This window comes from Schistocerca americana, chromosome X, assembly GCF_021461395.2.
Source record: "Schistocerca americana isolate TAMUIC-IGC-003095 chromosome X, iqSchAmer2.1, whole genome shotgun sequence".
Lineage (NCBI taxonomy): Eukaryota > Metazoa > Arthropoda > Insecta > Orthoptera > Acrididae > Schistocerca > Schistocerca americana.
Window position 1 is genome coordinate 178351519 of NC_060130.1, and position 18615 is coordinate 178370133.

The 18615-nt window shown below is 44.3% G+C and overlaps 1 protein-coding gene across 1 annotated transcript in view; it reads left to right on the forward strand.

Annotated features, from left to right (window-relative positions):
- LOC124556558 (RNA-binding protein with serine-rich domain 1-like) overlaps positions 1-18615 on the forward strand; it is a 107802-nt gene that overhangs the window by 49635 nt on the left and 39552 nt on the right. The window contains exon 5 of the mRNA XM_047130514.1: positions 4682-4825. Coding sequence (XP_046986470.1) covers positions 4682-4825 — 144 coding nt within the window. The remainder of the gene's footprint in view (positions 1-4681; positions 4826-18615) is intronic.

The window sequence follows — 18615 nt, forward strand, 5'->3', positions numbered from 1 at the left end:
CCACAGGCACATAGACACAGGCAACAGAGCATGCACAATGTCGGCACTAGTACAGTGTATATCCACCTTTCGCAGCAATGCAGGCTGCTATTCTCCCATGGAGACGATCGTAGAGATGCTGGATGTAGTCCTGTGGAACGGCTTGCCATGCCATTTCCACCTGGCGCCTCAGTTGGACCAGCGTTCGTGCTGGACGTGCAGACCGCGTGAGACGACGCTTCATCCAGTCCCAAACATGCTCAATGGGGGACAGATCCGGAGATCTTGCTGGTCAGGGTAGTTGACTTACACCTTCTAGAGCACGTTGGGTGGCACGGGATACATGCGGATGTGCATTGTCCTGTTGGAACAGCAAGTTCCCTTGCCGGTCTAGGAATGGTAGAACGATGGGTTCGATGACGGTTTGGATGTACCGTGCACTATTCAGTGTCCCCTCGACGATCACCAGTGGTGTACGGCCAGTGTAGGAGATCGCTCCCCACACCATGATGCCGGGTGTTGGCCCTGTGTGCCTCGGTCGTATGCAGTCCTGATTGTGGCGCTCACCTGCACGGCGCCAAACACGCATACGACCATCATTGGCACCAAGGCAGAAGCGACTCTCATCGCTGAAGACGACACGTCTCCAATCGTCCCTCCATTCACGCCTGTCGCGACACCACTGGAGGCGGGCTGCACGATGTTGGGGCGTGAGCGGAAGACGGCCTAACGGTGTGCGGGACCGTAGCCCAGCTTCATGGAGACGGTTGCGAATGGTCCTCGCCGATACCCCAGGAGCATCAGTGTCCCTAATTTGCTGGGAAGTGGCGGTGCGGTCCCCTACGGCACTGCGTAGGATCCTACGGTCTTGGCGTGCATCCGTGCGTCGCTGCGGTCCGGTCCCAGGTCGACGGGCACGTGCACCTTCCGCCGACCACTGGCGACAACATCGATGTACTGTGGAGACCTCACGCCCCACGTGTTGAGCAATTCGGCGGTACGTCCACCCGGCCTCCCGCATGCCCACTATACGCCCTCGCTCAAAGTCCGTCAACTGCACATACGGTTCACGTCCACGCTGTCGCGGCATGCTACCAGTGTTAAAGACTGCGATGGAGCTCCGTATGCCACGGCAAACTGGCTGACACTGACGGCGGCGGTGCACAAATGCTGCGCAGCTAGCGCCATTCGACGGCCAACACCGCGGTTCCTGGTGTGTCCGCTGTGCCGTGCGTGTGATCATTGCTTGTACAGCCCTCTCTCAGTGTCCGGACCAAGTATGGTGGGTCTGACACACCGGTGTCAATGTGTTCTTTTTTCCATTTCCAGGAGTGTATCTTACATTCATTAGCAGAAAATTACTGTACATTAAAATTGAATCTTATGTTTATGCAGTTAATGAAAAACATTACCAGATACTTGGATTTTGTTGTGTCACTCATTGCACTGATAATGTAAGGCTGTTGTTTACAACCTAGAACTTTAGAACTGTACGATTAATTCTTCAACAAGATTGTCACTGTGATGGTGCACTCATTTTGGTATTATGTGGTGATGAAGAGCTACTTAAAGTGTGTGAAATAAAAATACCTGGATTTACAGAAATTCCATGTCATTAAAAGTTCAGGGTATTTCATGCCTGGAAATTACAAAGCAGTGAATGTAAGGTCATTAAACAGCCTTTCCAATATGTCTGGTGTGAAATGCTTTTACTTTCACTATCTTATTTAAATTAATTAATGTAGTAGTAAAGTTAACAACTCGTGAAATGGTAGAGATATTGAGTCATCAAAGTGCACAAACAAGACTGAAAAGTTTGCTAGCTTTCAGGTGGCTTCTATTTTGAACTATAGTCCCCCCCCACCTGTGTAATTGCCCCATCTATACCTCTATTCATATCAGCCAGATCAAACCCACTAAACATCAACAGTGCCGGCATCTTCAGAGCCATCATCTCTCTCTCTCTCTCTCTCTCTCTCTCTCTCTCTCTCTCTCTCTCTCTCTCTCTCTCACACACGCACGCACACACACACACACACACACACACACACACACACACACACACACGACACTTTTACCCGGTATGTGGAACAGCTCCACTTCCTCTTACCACCCCCACCTCTTGCTTTCCCTTTGCTCTTGTCATGCCCCTCGCCTTACCTCCCCTCCTCTTGCCACCCCCCACTTGCCACTGCCAACTTGCCACCCCTCTTCCTGCCACCCCCCCCCCCTTTCCGCCTCCCTCCTCTTGCCGCCCCCCCTCCTCGTGCCGCCCACCCTCCTCTGTACTCCCACACTATGCCCTACCCTTTGCCCCCTACCCTCCCCCACATCTCCCCCCCCCTCCTACCATCTCCTTCTCATTCACCGACCTCATGTATTGCTCTCACTCTCCACCCTCTCACTCTCCCAATGTTGTCAGCATTTGTTCCCAATAAACATGACCACAGGCATCCTGTCCTCCATTCTTCCTCAGATTTAACACCATCTCTTCCATTTGTTTCTTGTGGGCTGTCTCAGCCCAACATACCATCTTCCTATATGTTGGCTTCTACTTCTGTATGGTCCTCATGCCCTCTGACTGCCAAAAATCCCAACATTAAGTCCCAACACTTTGATAGCTGCAATCTCTCTTGCCTTCCCTCTCCTGCCCGCCCATCTCTTTCTCTCTCTCTCTCTCTCTCTTTCTCTCTCTCTCTCTCTCTCTCTCTCTCTCTCTCTCTCTCCCCCCCATCCTCCCCCCCCCCCTTTCTGGCCCTCCCACTTTTCTCCCCCTCCCATTTCTCTTGCCCTCCCATTTCTCTTGCCCTCCCACTTTTCTCGTCCTCCTGCCTCTTCCGCATCTCTCGGCCTCCCGCCTCTTTCACATCTCTCGGCCTCCCGCCTCTTTCGCATCTCTTGGCCTCCCGCCTTATACAATCACCGTTGATCTTTATTTTACAATTGCCATTGCTGACTTTCGCCCATAAAAAGAGGTACTCATCAGCATTTAACTTCTTCTTCCTTCTCGTAGTCAAAACAAATGGCATGCTTGGAACAAGAGTACCATAAGGCCGTTTAGCCAACAGTCCTGTAGTCTCAGCAATACTTCATGTCTTCCAAGCCAAAATATTATCATCTGGAAATGCTTCAAGGCCACCATAATCTGCTTGATTGCCCCATACAACAGCAAGTGTAAGCCAGGTATTACCTCCAAACACTGCTTGTACATCACACGTGAAGTTCAGATGGAGTCCACGAAAAACATTTGGACCTCCAATCAATTGCTGTTTATTAAACTGACCAGCCAAGTCAATATCAATCGCCATCAAACTGCGATACACAGGTACACTGCGCCGCCAGTGACGACGGTAACCGCCTCTTTCGCATCTCTTGGCCTCCCACCCCTCTGGCCCTCCCGCCACTCTCGCCCTCCCGCCACTCTCGCCCTCCCGCCACTCTCGCCCTCCCGCCCCTCCCGCCCTCCCGCCCCTCCCGCCCTCCCGCCACTCTCGCCCTCCCTCCACTCTCGCCCTCCCGCCACTCTCGCCCTCCCGCCACTCTCGCCCTCCCGCCCCTCTCGCCCTCCCGCCCCTCTCGCCCTCCCGCCCCTCTCGCCCTCCCGCCCCTCTCGCCCTCCCGCCCCTCTCGCCCTCCCGCCCCTCTCGCCCTCCCCCCCATCTCGCCCTCCCCCCCATCTCGCCCTCCCGCCCCTCCTGCCCTCCCGCCCCTCCTGCCCTCCCGCCCCTCCTGCCCTCCCGCCCCTCCTGCCCTCCCGCCCCTCCTGCCCTCCCGCCCCTCCTGCCCCTCCTGCCTTCCCGCCCCTACACAGGTACACTGCGCCGCCAGTGACGACGGTAACCGCCTCTTTCGCATCTCTTGGCCTCCCACCCCTCTGGCCCTCCCGCCACTCTCGCCCTCCCGCCACTCTCGCCCTCCCGCCACTCTCGCCCTCCCGCCACTCTCGCCCTCCCGCCCTCCCGCCCTCCCGCCCCTCCCGCCCTCCCGCCCCTCTCGCCCTCCCGCCACTCTCGCCCTCCCGCCCCTCTCGCCCTCCCGCCCCTCTCGCCCTCCCGCCCCTCTCGCCCTCCCGCCCCTCTCGCCCTCCCGCCCCTCTCGCCCTCCCGCCCCTCTCGCCCTCCCCCCCATCTCGCCCTCCCGCCCCTCCTGCCCTCCCGCCCCTCCTGCCCTCCCGCCCCTCCTGCCCTCCCGCCCCTCCTGCCCTCCCGCCCCTCCTGCCCTCCCGCCCCTCCTGCCCCTCCTGCCTTCCCGCCCCTCCCGCCCCTCCTGCCCCTCCTGCCTTCCCGCCCCTCCCGCCCCTCCTGCCCTCCCGCCCTCCCGCCCCTCCTGCCCTCCCGCCCCTCCTGCCCTCCCGCCCCTCCTGCCCTCCCGCCCCTCCTGCCCTCCCGCCCCTCCTGCCCTCCCGCCCCTCCTGCCCTCCCGCCCCTCCTGCCCTCCCGCCCCTCTCGCCCTCCCGCCCTTTCTCGCCCTCCCGCCCTTTCTCGCCCTCCCGCCCTCCTGCTTCTCTCACCCCTCGCACCTTAATAATCTCATATTGTTTATAAAATATACTGTTTGCTGTGTATACTACAGGGGGTAAGATATTTTGATTATTAAATTTATCAGTTTTTTCCATTACTCACATTTTTATAGTTTTCCTCTAAGTTTGCATGTGACACCATTTTTTGTTAACTAATTACATTTCTTTCTTTTTTTTTTAAAGTTCATCAGAGAGTAGTTCTGGGTCTTCAAGTGATTCAAGTGATTCTCGTACTTCGACATCAGGTACTTCTTCAAGATCAAGTTCATCTTCCAGTAGTTCCAGTTCATCATCGAGCTCCGATTCAAGAGCGCAAGTGAAGCGCAAGTATGTAATTGTTACTGGTTATAGTGGAGGTTTTGTATGTAGGTATTGTTTTGAAAGAGTAGTGCTATTTATGAAGCATAATATAATGATTCTCATTCTCGCAGTTTGTAGTAAGTAATGAGTATTTCATACGCTTACTTCTGTTCAGGTGTTGCTCAGTGGCTTAGTGGGTGTCATTCTACAGTTCCTTGGTTCTTCAGTCCTCAGTTGGTTCTTGGATTTTTTTCTGTCACTTACTGTTTTTATTCACCTCTGGCAAGCACTAGGGTGTGTGAAAAGTACCAACTTCCACCATGACTTGGAGTCAACATTAAACTATAGTCCTTCGTACAACTGTCTGGGTAAGTCAGTTGAAAGGTTTGAGGAAGGCAAGGGTATAAATAACCTCCAGTGGAACCATACACGGTTAGGTATTGCGGTGTTCAAACCAACCTTTAACCTCCTTAATGATGGGAGGTTTCGGTATAACACATAACAAGCTGATTAATTTCTTATGTGTATTGAAAGAGGACTTTGCTTGTGAATTTGAAGACCAGGCAAAGGTAAAAATATAACTGACATCTCCTGGAAGTTTAAAACTGTGTGCCATACTCCTGGATACGTTGCTGGACTAATGCCCCTAGGAAAAAGGAGTCCAGCAAGGTAAGCAGGAGAACCGCCATGAAACTTTGAACATTGGGGAGAGGTACTGGTAGATGGAAGTTTTGAGTCAAGGCTTGAGGTAAGTCTGGATAGACGAGTCAGTCACAGCATTACTTGTGAAAGACGGAGGTTTTGGTTTGTCTCAATGACAGAGAACTTCTGTCTTTCAGGCAGTTTAGTATTCATTATGCTGTAGAATGAAAGATTTATTCTGGACAAAATTATTTTAATATTCCTAGCTGGTAGAACTTTGTGTTGGAAATTGCAATTTTACTGACATTTCACAATAGCAACCTTTAGCACCAATGCCCTTCTATAATATGTTCCATGTCATATGGCTGTAGTCAGTAGGATAATACTTATAACATTACATTTCTTATAACATCCACCCCGATAGCTGAGAGGTCAGCGTGACAGATTGCCGACCTACGGGCCCGAGTTCGATTCCCCGCTGGGTCGGAGATTTTCTCCGCTCGCGGACTGGGTGTTGTGTTGTCTTCATCATCATTTCATCCCCATCCGGCGCACAGGTCGCCCAAAGTGGTGTCAAATGTAATAAGACCTGCACCAAGGGAGCTGGACCTGCCCCGCAAGGGGCCTCCTGGCCAATGTCACCAAACATTCATTTCCATTTCTTATAACAGTTGGACAGACTGAATTTTGAAGACTGTGTTCACAATGATAGACGCCATGTCATAATCACTCAATATACTATGTACTTTTGATGTTTTCATATGTTTGTTTACTTGTGGGGTCACTTTGCTCTTGGTTCCGAGAACTTGATTCGAATGGACTTTTACCAGTGAGCACGTAATAGCAGTCACACTCTTCATGACTTGGTGCTCAGGCACACAATATCTGAAACAGCTGATGCCTCCTTATGCTGGGTGCTGGAGCCCTGTGAATTAATACTTCTGGCTTCATACCAGTGTAAAAATGAGCTGTGGGAACAACCACATTGTCATTACAAAATGATGATTACAGACATAATGTTTCTCACATCACATCAAAAGAGGCAGAAAATAATTGAAAGTCCCACTCCCAAAAGTGCATGTTCATTATCATCAGTTAAAATACAATATAGCTTGAGGTTACAGTGATCAGCAACATTTTTGTTGCAAAGAATGTGAATGATATTCTTTGTTAAGGTGTGGATGCTGAATTTGAAAATGAAATCAATTTTTGGCTATTGGTCTCAGTTTTCTTGTCATGTGTTCCTCAGTATCAGTTGAAATACTTGAAAATGCTGCATGCTCATTCTTCTTCTTTAGCTTTAATTAAATATTCTACAGATGTAATCACTGAAAAATCATCAAAATATGCGCAAGGAATTTCCACACATGGTCTTCAGTTCAGGAAATGGAGATAATCTGGCACCATTGCCCATGAGTCATGCTTAAAGACACAATATCACACCTTGTCTCTTGTATCTCAGCATTGGGAGTTTTAGCAGTTACTACACGTGGCTGTGGGTTGTTTCTTGTGGAATTTTGTGTTGTCTGTTGATTCAGGAGTTAACACCTTATACCTGCAGAAATAGTAAAAAACAACAAAGACCTTGTTGGCAGGAAGCTCATTTTGTGCGTATTTGGAGAGTTAATACTGAAATTGGAAAAAAAAGAAATGGAAAACTAATCCTCTTGTAGTGAAGTCTCACAAACTGAAGTTTATGTTTAAGGTTGGTGTATCTCTGACAGATTGATTGAAAGTTAATGTTGTGTGGCAGAGGGTACTTTATGTACTACTGTCATTTCCCCTTTTCCCTATTTCACTTGTATATGGTTTCCAGGAAGAACGGTTGCTGGTAATCCAGAAATGTATGCTCTTGGTATTTTAACACTAGACAATACCGTGATGCAGAATACTTCTCTTGTAGCGTTTGCCAATAAAGCTAACTGAGCATCTCCTTGATGTGTTCTTGCTTAATTAACAATTTTGCTGCTGCAGATGTGTTCGTTGCACTCCACACTGAGGCAGCTTTCGTTATGGCTGTACTGCTCGCCAGTTGCTGGTGCCTGTGTGGAGAGATGGTGTTCCAGCCAATATAAAATACTTATCATTCATTTTTTCGAAAACTATTAGATGAAAAAAATTGATTTTTGCACATCTTACTGTCTGATATCTTCCCTTGATGAAGGACTAAATTTCTTTTCGTAATATCCCATAGTTACTGTGTTGTGAAAAATTCAGTAAAACATTGTGCAAAATTTTAAAGACGCCAAATAGGTAAAAAGTAATTGTGTCAACTTTGTGTGTGGTTGATTGCATCTCATATATCGCAGTGAATGAAATGTAGAGAAGACATAAAATTTTATTTAAAATTGAGAGTAGAATGATAGCTCTTAATGATTCAAGATATTGAAATGAGGTTTCTTAATTATTTTTTTTTTTTAATTCTTTTTGTTTTTTAAATGATGAAACACAAGAGGCACATATATTGTATGAAAAATACTCGAAACTCTTTTATTCACCATTATAAGAAAGTAGCTCGTACACAGCAGTGAGAGGTCAGCTTCTCAGGATGCATTAGGACAGGGCTTAACAACTGGCCGGATTTGAGCGTGAGTACTCGCGTCTGCTCAGGCACTTGCTCACGAGCAAGTGCAAGGTCACCGAGTAGGGAGGGAGGGGAAATGCGCGCGCACGTTTGAATAGGGCCGTAGCGTGCCTATTGAATTCGCGCCGACTTTGTACGTTTAAAGTACTACGATCAGCTCTAACAGTCACTTTGCTGGTTAAGAATCATGTCAAGTCGCCTTTGTGTAACCCCAACCATGCTTTCGCAGTTCAACCCCATTGGGAGGAATTGTATCTGTTTACAGAAAAAGATGGTGTTGCAAAATGTTTAGTATGTCACAAAACGCTGAATTCTTGTAGGAAATTTAATTTGCAGCGACATTATATGTCATGCCACGCGAAAGACTACGGAAGTGGAAAATGTGATGGACCAGATCATGCACAGGAAGTTATTAAACCTAAAAGGAAGCTATCCGAAGCAAATCTGGGCGACGAAGAAAAATCAACTGAGGCAGCTCTCAGAGTGAGTTACAAAATTGCTTTGCTTTTAGCAAAATCCCTGCGCCCCTTCACTGATGGCGATTTAATAAAAGAATGTTTGGTAGTTGCCGCGGAACATTTGTGTCCATCTCAAGTTGAACAGTTTCAGATTGTGCCATTATCTAACATGACCGTTATACATCGCATACAGGACATGGCAGACGACGTCCAGAGCCAGCTTGCAAATATCTGTAAAGATTTTATGGCGTATTCTCTAGCTCTGGACGAAAGTTTTGATATCACTGGAACAGTGCAGCTTGCCATATTTATTAGAGGTGTTAATAGAGATCTTCAGGTGAGGGAGGAGCTCCTCGATGTAGTAGCCATGAAGAACACTACAACAGGAGGTGATATTTTAAGTAGTGTTGAAGAAAGTGTTGAAAATATAGGATTGTCATGGAATTCTTTAGTTTCAGTGTCTACAGACAGTGCACTAGAGATGACAGGGAAAAAATCAGGTTTCGTTGCGCTGTTGAAGGAGAAAATGCAAAAACTGACCGTGCCGAATGAAGTAAGGGGCATTCACTGTGTGATCCACCAGGAAAACTTATATGCAAAGAGTATCACTCTAAAAAATGTGATGAATGTTGTTGTTCATACAACCAGTTATATAAGGAAGCATGGGCTACAACACAGGCAATTTAAAAGCTTTCTTGAGGATGTAGAAAGGCAGTATGGTAGCCTGCCTTATTACAGTGAGGTCCGCTGGCTTAGTCGTGGCAAATTATTAAATCGATTTTTTGCCTATTAGATGAGATAAATATGTTCATGGAAATAAATAACATGTGTGTTCCGGAATTGAAAGAGCCTTCATGGATATGTGATCCGCGTTCTTAGCAGATTTAACTAGCCATGCTTTGAACATTTCACTACAAGGTAAAGATCTGCTAATTACTCATTTCATAGATCGAATACGAGCTTTTAAAATGAAATTGACACTTTGGGTGAGTCAGTTGGAAACAGGAAATCTAGTTCACTTTCCTAAATTATCATCCATGCAAAATGTTCACAAAGACTGTGAACGTTATTCACATAGTTTAGTTGCCCTTAAGGAAGAATTTGATCAATGCTTTCAAGATCTGACAGCACCAGACACTGATTTTGATCTGTTCTCCTCTCCATATTCAGCGAATATTGAAGAGATCCCTCCTGAGCTGCAACTAGAAATTATTGACCTGCAGTGTGACAGAGAATACAGAGACAAATTTCAGAACAAGAAAAACATTTTGGAATTTTACAGACACTTCCCTCAGGATAGATTTCCTCGTTTGCACAAACTGGCGACTACAATAATATCAATGTTCGGTTCCACGTATGTTTGTGAACAACTGTTCTCTGCAATGAAATGTAACAAGACGCGCCTGAGAAACGCATTGTCTGATCGAAATTTAAACTGCACGCTGCACCTACAATGCACAAGAACAATTGCTCCGAACATAGACGCAATTGTAAAGGGCAAAAAGTACACGATAACCGAGAATCCCACACTTCAGTGACACCTTTTATTGTGTAACAGTTCACAAATTAATACGAATGTAGAGGCATACACTAAGCTAATAAAATTATGTGGCACGTGTACATTCTCCTTTATTTGTTTCAATTGTCACAGTAATAATTCGTGAGTGATATCCCTGCAGGTGGCCGTGGATTTACATTGCCTGGCGGCAGCTGTTGTGTGCCCCATGTGACTCTCCCCACTCTCCGCTCTGGTCCGGTAGTGGGAGTAGCGTGCTCGCGCTGCTCCGTGCTCGTGCCTTGCTGCTCACAGCTCGCTCCGCGAGCACGTATGTTGTGAAGCCCTGCATTATGACATTCATAGCACTGTAGGAAAACCCGGGTGGCTCGTGTATACATGTCCACAACACCTAGGAAACTGCATAACAGAATGTGTATATACACCCACAGCAGCAAAAGGGTTAATGACCCTGTAACAAAATATGCTGCTGCTCTTTGGATCTTCTCTGCTTCCAGTGATTGTTTTGAAATCATGTGTTCTGTTGTTCTGTAATTATAAAGTAAAGGATCTTTCTGGCAGTGTATTCAGAATATGTTACATTTTTTTATTTTTTTTATTTTTTTTATTTTGAGGGTCAGCTGCCATTCCCTGCACCAAATGTTGATCTTCTGCTGGTCTTTCTGTGTTTTGATACAATTTCTACCATTATGATTTCTTTGTATACAAAGTTATCTACTAGGTCATTTGCATATATATATATTGTGAAAAGTAATGGTCCTATTACACTCCATTGGGGCACATCCAAAGTTACTTTTACTTCTGAAGACTTCTCTCTGTTCAGAATGACATGCTGTGTTTTGTTTGCTAGAAACTCTTCAGTCCAATCACACAGTTGGTGTGGTATCATGTATGATTATATTTTGTCCATTATACAGAGTGCAGAACTGTATTGAATGCCTTCTGGAAGTCAAAGAACACAGCAGCTACCTGGGTGCCTGTATCTACTGCTTCACGGGCCTTGTGGACGAACAGAGTGAGCTGGATTTCACATGTTGGTTGTTTTTGGAATTCATGTTGATTCCTATAGAGAAGATTTTCCATCTCCAGAAATGTCATAATATGTCAGCATAAAAAAATGTTCCAAAATTGTACAATAGATCGACGTCAAAGACATAGGCAAATAGTTTTGAGCCTCTGTTTGATGACCATACTTGTAAATGCATTTGAGCTGTGCTTTTTCCCAATCATTAGGAATGCTTCACCCTTGAGCGACCTACGGTAAACTGCTGCTAGAAGAGGGGCAAGTTGTTTTGCATACTCTCTGTAGAATCGAATTGGTATCCCGTCAGGTCCAGTGACCTTTCCTCTGTTGAGTGATTTCTGTTGCTTTTCTTATCCCTTAGTGACTTATTTCAGTACCTGTCTATTTTTCATTTGTGTGACGATTTAATCTTTTTTTGTGAAACATTTTTGGAAAAAGACACATAGTATTTCAGCACCCCTGTGTCATTCTCTGTTTCAGTGCCATTATGGTCACAGTGTGTCTGGACAGATGCCTTTTATGTGTATTCTGATTTACCATAAGACCAAAACTTCTTAGGATTTTCTTTGAAGTTGATTATCTGTGAATTCATTGAATTTTTCATCCATAGCACTCCTTACACTAATTCAGGCTCTGTTTAGTTTTTGTTTGTCAGTTGCTATGCTAGCATGTCATTTTGCCAGGTGCAAATAATATGTAGACTGCCATAAGCATTTACAAAAACAAATATTACATGATAACTGAGGCCAGTACAAAAATTCTGAAATTTGCTCTGGATTCAGGACCGAATTATGTTCCAGAAACAGTGTATATTGTTCTTAAAAAATTTTAATTGACCAGTGTGGTTAGGAAGTTTGTTGACTCCAATAAGGCTAATTAGTTTTGGTAGAGACTGAATGATTATTTCTTAGCTTACACAGTATTAGCAACTTGGCCTGGCTTCGCACAGTTATCGTTAAGTGTCTTCACCCATATGACTAGTTTACAGGCCACTGCATAAAGTCATGAATAAAATTCAGAGAACAACATTAAATAAATGAATATCGACACTCATATAACTTATGTGATGTAAGCAGTGCATGCCAGGAAAGTTGTCTGGAGACATGAATGTTGTGTGCCCATATTGAACTGACATGTGGAGTGACGTCTCGTGGAAATGATGGGAGCGCATCGTGATGTAAGTAGTATTTTTACAACCATTGTAAATATGAAACTTCCTGGCAGATTAAAACTGTGTGCCCGACTGAGACCCGAACTCGGGACCTTTGCCTTTCGCGGGCAAGTGCTCTACCATCTGAGCTACCGAAGCACGACTCACGCCCAGTACTCACAGCTTTACTTCTGCCAGTATCTCGTCTCCTACCTTCCAAACTTTACAGAAGCTCTCCTGCGAACCTTGCAGAACTAGCACTCCTGAAAGAAAGGATATAGCGGAGACATGGCTTAGCCACAGCCTGGGGGATGTTTCCAGAATGAGATTTTCACTCTGCTGCGGAGTGTGCGCTGATATGAAACTTCCTGGCAGATTAAAACTGTGTGCCCGACCGAGACCCGAACTTGGGACCTTTGTCTTTCGCGGGCAAGTGCTCTACCATCTGAGCTACCGAAGCACGACTCACGCCCGGTACTCACAGCTTTACTTCTGCCAGTATCTCGTCTCCTACCTTCCAAACTTTACAGAAGCTCTCCTGTGAACCTTGCAGAACTAACACTCCTGAAAGAAAGGATATAGCGGAGACGGTCCCGAGTCCGGGTCTCGGTCGGGCACACAGTTTTAATCTGCCAGGAAGTTTCATATCAGCGCACACTCCGCTGCAGAGCGAAAATCTCATTCTATTGTAAATATTGTATGCAAATCCTGGGTATATGTTTTTGTGAGGGATTCTGTATGTATTGGAGGTTGGCTGAGGTGGCACAAATAAGAGAAGAAAATAAGAGAAAAACTAGCATGATGTATGTGTTTAGGTCAAGTTACAGCACTCCTCTTTGAAGCGTAGTAATCACTGTGATGCATTCTTGAGACTCATTGCCACAATTCTTTGTCATGGACTCTATGGTAAACATCTTCGCTGTGCCAAGCAAATAATTGTGTCCACATCTAGGTTTGATTCATTGAAAACAGAAAATTGAAAGCTGAGTTACCTCCTGCACTGCTGAAAGAAGTAGTTTTTCAGAAATTGCTTTACTTGAAGTGTAAAACATAAAACACTACATACAAGGGTGGTTTGAAAAGTTCTCGGAATCACCACGGGAAGTCAATGCTAGCACAACAAATTTTTCACGTGATATTCATTGGACTGTTGCCTGTAAAGATGTGCCATGTCAGTGCGCTCGGAGGAGAGCTGTGGCGGTAACCTGGCCCTGTTGTTGTTCCCGTGTTGTGATTTGTGAAAATGGAAAAAATTGAGATTTGAGCACTTCGTACAGAAAAGTATGAAAGCAAAGGACATTCATGCCTATTTCCAAATTACACTGGGGACTCTGCTCCTTCATGTTCAGCTGTTGTCAAGTGGACAAATGAATTTAAATTTGGTCAGGAGAGCTTAGATGGTGATCCGTGCAGTGGTCGACCAAGATGTGTCACTACTCCAGAAATCTTTGCAAAATTGCACAAAATGGTCATGGAGGATTGCCAGTTGAAAGTGCTTGAAATTGCTCATGCTTGCCAGATGTTATCTGAAAGGGTATATCACATTTTAACTGAAGAATTAGAAATGAAAAACTTATCTACAAGATGGGTGCCACAACTCTTGATGCTGGATCAAAAACGCATGAGAATGGACATATCAGAACAATGTTTGGCCCTGTTTAGGAGAAACGAACAAGATTGTTTGCACTGGTTTGTGACCACATATGTAACGTGGGTGCACTACTAAGCCTCAGAGACAAAACAACAGCCAAAACAGTGGAAACTTGCTGATTCTCTGCCATCAAAGAAACCAAAGACAATTCCTTCGGCGGGAAAGGTCGTGGCATCAGTGTTCTGAGATGCGAAGGGGCTTCTGTTTGTAGATTATCTCCCCACTGCACAAAAAATTACTGAAGAATACTATGCTAATCCCCTGGACAAACTGCAACAAAAGATACATGAAAAAAGGCCTGGTTTAGCAAGGAAGAACATCTTCCATCGAGACAGCTCACGCCTGCAAAAATGTGCCGTCGCCATGGCAAAATTACACAAACTAAGGTATGAATTGTTGCCACATCCACCTTATTCACCTGATATGGCTCCGTCACACTTTCATCTCTTCCCAAAACTGAAAATTTTTCTTGATGGATGAAGATTCACTTCAAATGAGGAATTGATAGCCGGAGTTGACAGCAATTTTGTAGGCCTGGAGGAAACTCATTTTCGAGATGGGCTCGAGGAACTGGAACATTGGACCAAGTGCATTAATCTACAAGGAGACTACATTGAAAAATAAAAAAAAGTTTCAGTGATGTAAGTACTTTTTTCTATTCCATTCCAAGAACTTTTCAAACCAGCCTCATATTATGAATTCACTTCTTTTTTTCTCCTATGCATTTGTTCTGAAACAGTTGCAATCATTTGGACATCACTTAAGTGACTTGTATGCCGCCAACCAGTTTTCCAACTGGGGAAAGGGGAGCTACAGTGTGATGTGGAACCTGAGGCATATTTCATTTCTGACAAATCTCCGCATCATTAAGAGGGGAACACTAAGTTAAAAAGCAGAGTGAAAAAAAGTGACCCATCTGTGATAAAGTCCCATAACCTTCTGGTTTCCCACATGCTCTACTACTAGACCACCACATCAGATACCAAGTTACATCCACATGCTGTGTTCTCGAAGCATTGCTGCTCTCTTGAGTTATGACGTGGTGGTAATGGCATCATTTTCACAACACAACTTTAATTCATCAGAATTAAGGCGATTTGTACAAAACATTTATGAATTACATACAGAAACCTACCTCTTGAATCAGTGCATCTATTTGTGAAAACCGAATCAAAATCCCTACAGGAATTTCTAGATTAGCACATACAGATTGAAGCGAAAAGGCTACTTCAGTTTATATATACAGAGAGAAGAGATGGTGAAGGTGATTGTACAGTTGATGCGATTGAAAAGATATTTAAATAATATTTCAGTGTCTCTTACTAATGTCATTCCAAGAATAGTGCAGGGCTTGATGCATGTATTTAATGTAAGTAGGGTTAGTAACTATTATATTTCTGAGACCTGGAGCTCTTCGCAGTGTCACAGAACCATCTTAACCTCAAATGGCAACTAAAGTCATTTACACCCTCTGTCAGAGAAACTTGTAAAAATTTTGTTCTCTGTTATTGTGTTTCACTGGTATTGCACGTTGTGTGTGAGATGGAGATGGGAATCCAGCCAAACATTTTTGTTGATATGGGAGGGAAAATTCTGTAAGTTAAGTAATTAAATCAGGCAATAGGAATGTTTGTGTGTTTGATGAAACCGGGAGTCCAAACAGAAGTTGGTCTCACAGTTACATTGTCAGGACTGGTTATGTTGCTTCAGATGCTCACAGGATGCTGTTACCTGCTTAACAAACAGAACTTACAGTTGAATTCAGCTGTTGTTTTAAATTTTTGATCATTATATTTTATATTTAGGTAAACCTTCAAGAACACTTGAATACTTGCTATGGGTTTTTATAAAATCTTAGTGTAAGAAAATAACAATTTTGATTTACTTTCCATCTTTTCATTAAGTATATTATCCCATAATTTTTCTTCAGTGTCTTCCTGACACAAATGCCTCATCCGAGGTGTGGAGGCAGCCAAACCTGTGGCTATTGAGTGTGCAGGGTGCAGTCATTTGCAAGTTTTGGCTCGTGTCGGCACCAGTGACATCTGTCACATGGGTTCTGCGGCCATCCTCAGTTCATACAGGTGCCTGGACTCACACGCGGGGTGCAAGCAGAGCTTACAGTTTGCAGCATGGTTTCCATAAATGATAAGGATCCTTTTGTTTGGAGCTGTGTGGAGGGTCTCAACCAAAGGCTTCATCGACTCAGCGATGGTCTTGCCTGTCTCCTAGGTAGGTGTACTACACAAAGGAAGCTGCTACTTGGGTAACAGAGTACTTGTGGAGTGCACATGAGGGTTTTGTAGGCTAGGTAGTAGTTTGAGGTACATTGATGAACACATGCCAGTTGATGCACAGCAAGGGAAGTCTGACTGTATTCTGAGTAAAAACACTCCGACTGTCAAAATTTTGTCAATAAATTGTTGAAGTATTCGTAACAAAATTCCCTAATTTATTGCCCTCCAGGAAAGTTCTCACACTGAGCTTATTGTTGGGGCCAAGTGCTGGCTGAAACCCGAAGTGGAAAGCTCTGAGATATTTAGCGAGTCATGGAACATATATCGGATAAACAGATTAGAGGCCATGGGATGGGGGTAGTGTTCACTGCAGTCGACAAACAAATTGTCTCTATTGAAGTCGAAGTTGTGTGTGACAGTGAAATTATCTGCTCGTGTATACCAAGTATAGGTGAAACCAAGTTAATTGTTGGATGTTTTTACTGGCCACCCTATACCTTCAACAGTTCGACAGTAATTCAAAGAAAGTCAGTAGCACATAAATATGCAGATTGTGCAGTACTAGTTGGAGGTGACTTAAACCTACTGGGTATAGATTAGGATGTCTATGGATTCATTGCAGGGGGTACAAACAGACCTTCATGTGAAGTACTTTTGGACATGTTTACTGAAAACTATCTTGAGCAGCTGATTCAACAGCTCACACACAAGGGAAATGTATTAGACTTGTAGTTAAAAATAGGCCAGACCTTATTGGCAGCATCAGTATAGATCGGGAATTAGCAATCGTGATGTCATTATAGCAACTATGGTTACAAGAGTTAATAAATCATTCAAGAAGGCTAGGAGAGCGTTCCTGCTACAAAGAGCATATAAGCAGTTGTAAGCATCTCACTTAGACAGTGACTTGACATCACTTAGTTCCAGTAAGATTGACATAGAGGAAATATGGCCAAAGTTTAAGCAGATTGTAAATCATGGTCTGAAGAATTATTTGCTTAGTAAGTGGATTAAGGATGGGGAAGACCCACCATAGTTTAATAATGAAATTTGGAAAATGTGGAGGAAACAGGGGCTATAGCGCTATTGGTTCAAAAGGGAACACACAAATGATGACAAGCAAAAGATAGTAGAGATTCATGCTTCTGTGGAAAGATGAAGCATACAACAACTATCACCGTCGTACCTTAGCAAAAGATCTGGCATAGACTCTGAGAAAATCCTGATACTATGTAAAATCACTAAATGAGTCCAACGCTTCCATCCCTTCCCTTGTTGACCAGACTGGTATTGCAGTTAAAGGTAGCAAAACGGACTGAGATTTTAAATTTTACATTCAAAAAATTGTTCACACAGAAGAATTATACAAATATACTGGCATTTGACTATCGGACAGATTCCTTTATGGTCGACATAGTAATAAGCATCCCTGGCGTAGAGAAACAACGGAAAGATTTGAAAGCAAATAAGGTGAGGTCCAGATGGAATCCCAATTTGGTTTTAGAATGAGTACTCTACAGCATTGACCCCTTACTTAGCTTGCATTTATCATGAATCTCTCACCCAACGCCAAAGTCCCAAGCGACTGGGAAGAAGAGCAGATGACTCTTGTGTATAAGAAGGATAAAAGAATGGACCCACGAAATTACAGACCAATATTCCTAATTTCGGATTTCTGCAGAATCCATGAACATGTTCTCTGTTCGAATATAATAAGTTTTCTTGAGACTGAGAAGCTTATGTCCACAAATAAGTGTGGTTATAGAAAGCATTGCTCTTGTGAAACTCAACTTGCCCTTTTCTCACATGATATACGCCAAACTATAGATGTATATTTAAAAACAAAGATCATGTGACTTACCATACGAAAGTGCTGGCAGGTCGATAGAAACACAAACAAACACTATAGATGTAGTGCAATGAGCAGATTCCATATTTCTAGATTTCCAGAAAGCATTTGACACAGTGCTGCATTGCAGGTTGTTAAAAAAGGCACATTCCTATGGAAAAGGTTCACAGGTATGTGAGTGGCTCAAAGACTTTTTAGGTTATAGAATGCAGTATGTTGTCCTTGTCGGCGAGTGTTCATCAGAGACGAGGGTTTCGTCAGGAGTGTCACAGAAATATACTGTTTGCTGAAGATACTGTGGTATGTGGGATGGTGTCATCGTTGAGTGACTGTAGGAGGATATAAGATGACTTAGACAAAATTTCTAGTTGGTGGCAGCTAGCTCTAAACGTAGAAAAATGTAAGTTAATGTGGATGAGTAGGAAAAACAAACCCATAATGTTAGGATATAGATTAGTAGTGTCCTGCTTGACTCAGTCATGTCATTTAAATATCTGGGTGTGACGCTGTAAAGCGATATGAAATGGAATGAGCATGTAAGGACTGTGGTAGGGAAGGGGAGTGGTCGATTTCAGTTTATTGGGAGAATTTTAGGAAAGAGTGGTTCATCTGTAAAGGGGACCTCATATAGGATGCTAGTGCGACCTACTCGTGAGACTGCTAAAGAGTTTGGGATCTGTATCAGGTTTGATTAAAGGAAGACATT